Below are 2,500 nucleotides of genomic sequence, written 5' to 3'. Positions count from 1 at the left end.
GCGTCGGATTCTTAGCGGAGCCTGCTTACTTACTCTACAAAATATCTTACTTAATGAATCCCCATTCCGCGTTGACGTGTAACGTTGGACTCGCGTTTAACCTTCTTTCATACTTTCTATCGTCGTTATCCCTCTGGACCGCTTCCGCGATTTCTCTTGATAGACTAATGGTTCTTCATCTTCACATGAAATACAGCGCAATAATAACGAAATTTCGAGTTTGTGTTCTTGTTGCTGCTTTACTAATACTAAGCTCAGTTTTCGCTTCCATGTTCGAGTGGGCACTGGATGCGCAGAATATAGTATTTGTGTGCCTGAATTCCCTTGCTTTGCTCATTGCATTGTTCTCCTATATGAAGATATTTCAAATTGTCCGGTATCATCAAAGACAGATTTCAATCCAGCTGTCCGAGCTATCGTATGCCTCAAAGAGAAGCGAAAATGACCTCAATTCGGCTTCAATGGACAGGCAGCAAGGTGAACGCAAGATGGAGCAAATGGAAAGAGATGGAAATGGAGCAGCAAACACAGAAATGAATGATCATCAAAGTATTGAAATCAAAATGAAAGGCAATGGAGGTCTACATGAAAAATCGAGGGTTACAAGTGAGAAGCAGTTGCAACAGAGGGAATGGGCACCAAAGGAAACTCTGGGGAAAGCTAATTTCGAGAAACCTCTTCTTGCGTGCGAAGATTTAGTTGAACAACAGAAGGCAGATAATCCGCCTGTTTTTATTGTGGCAGTCAACAATTATAATCAAACACAGAGACAAGGTGTGTCTAAGCAGTTCACAAACGATTTGGAAGAGAAACGTGCTTCGCAACGTATGCAAACTGTACAGGGAAAATCTGAAACATGGGTACTATCGAGTGTTGTGAGTTTATCAGCAGGAAACAGCGGTCATAAGTTGGAGACAGGAACACGTCCAAAACCTTCAACTGACAATATGGAACTTAAGATGACCGAAACAGAGTTTGCTCACATCGAGCGCGATCAAACAGGCAAAAATACGACTTTTTTATGTGAGGGTGAACTCATAGAAACTGTATCATCGCAACTTAATAACCGCGGCAAAGAGTATTTCTCAGCTAAGGAAGATGCAGCCATGATGAAAGAAAACTCCTGTCAAAGCGAAGAGTCAATATATGACAGGAACTGTTTAAACGGATTGTGTTCAAGTTATGATCAAAGTCGCGTCCTGTTAAATGAAAGTTCGCCTTTATCCAAAAGGCAGAAAACGTTCGGAGAAGAGAATGAAATTACGTTAGTAGAGAATAACTATACTGTCAAGAGATTTCTTGGAAATTTTGATTCTAAGTTTGATTTAAGAGCCAGAAAAACACCAAGTATCAATACAATAACATGTCACAAAGAAGCGATGGAAACCAATTCGGTTACGGATGGCAGCTGTACGAATAGCTGTGATCAAAATTATTGCTTTCCAAATGAAAGTTTGTCAGTCATCCAGTCGGAAGTAAAACTGCATCACGTAGATGAGAAAGAAACAAAGTCAATGAAACCGGAAGACAAGCAACATTTTCAAGGGATGAATGAACATCAGAATTCGATTGCAGACGAGGAAGAACTAGCCCAGAGCAAAGAATCGAATAAAAGCGAGGGAAGCCTTGACGGCCAAGAAAGAGGGTGCAATAGTGACGCAATTTGTCAAAACCAAGAAATCAAACGATCAAATTACGGACACAAAGATAAGCCAAATGACAATCAGGTGACCAGCGAAATGAAAAAAAGATTTAAATTGAAACATTTTAAAAAGTCAGTGGTGAACATGTTTGTGATTTGGTTTATCATGCTTCTCTGTTACCTGCCTCTATTTTGCCCATCTATCTTAGTTAACTTTCTTGGTCGCACTTATTCGATGCATTTAGCATTCAATTTTGCCACCTCTGTGATGTTTGTCAATTCCAGTGTGAATCCCATCGTCTTCTGCTGGAGAATACGCGAATTCCGTGCAGCAGTGAGAAAGACTCTAAGAGATGTGTTTGGGTTTTGGGAAAATCACAGCGATAGCTAACTTAAGATAGATAGATAGATAGATAGATAGATAGATAGATAGATAGATAGATAGATAGATAGATAGATATACCTTTATTTAAACACGATAATGTTTAAAGCTATAAGCTTATGGGGTCGTGTGTTTACAAATAAGATAAGATTCCCTTAATTTACATACTGTTATACGCCTAAACTAAAAATCCCTAGGGTGTAAGAGAGCTAAAACTAAATGACAATTACGATTGTATATGTAAGATACAATTAAAAGTATACATTATCATGGTCACTAAAATCTGTAGTAGAAACTGACGTAGCATAAAAATTAAAATTTAAGAAACTTGCATTATCTTTCAACTTAGTTGACAAAGTTTTACAACTCGCGTCTACAATTGAATGATCATTGGCCAAGGTGTTATTCCATAGAGCCGCACCTCTATATCTAATCAAGAAGTGAACAAATCTTGAGTTGAAGCGAGGTACACAGAC

At 38.6% G+C, this 2,500-nt stretch overlaps 1 protein-coding gene across 1 annotated transcript in view; it reads left to right on the top strand.

Moving 5' to 3' along the window:
* LOC137974367 (uncharacterized) overlaps positions 1-2,500 on the top strand; it is a 5,600-nt gene that overhangs the window by 1,330 nt on the left and 1,770 nt on the right. The window contains exon 1 of the mRNA XM_068821316.1: positions 1-2,500. This exon is cut by the window's left edge and continues 1,330 nt beyond it; it is cut by the window's right edge and continues 1,770 nt beyond it. Coding sequence (XP_068677417.1) covers positions 1-2,033 — 2,033 coding nt within the window. The 3' untranslated portion in view covers positions 2,034-2,500.

Source organism: Montipora foliosa, chromosome 1 (assembly GCF_036669935.1).
Source record: "Montipora foliosa isolate CH-2021 chromosome 1, ASM3666993v2, whole genome shotgun sequence".
NCBI lineage: Eukaryota > Metazoa > Cnidaria > Anthozoa > Scleractinia > Acroporidae > Montipora > Montipora foliosa.
Note: the sequence above shows the minus strand (reverse complement) of the source record. Positions and strands in the feature narration are given on the sequence as shown.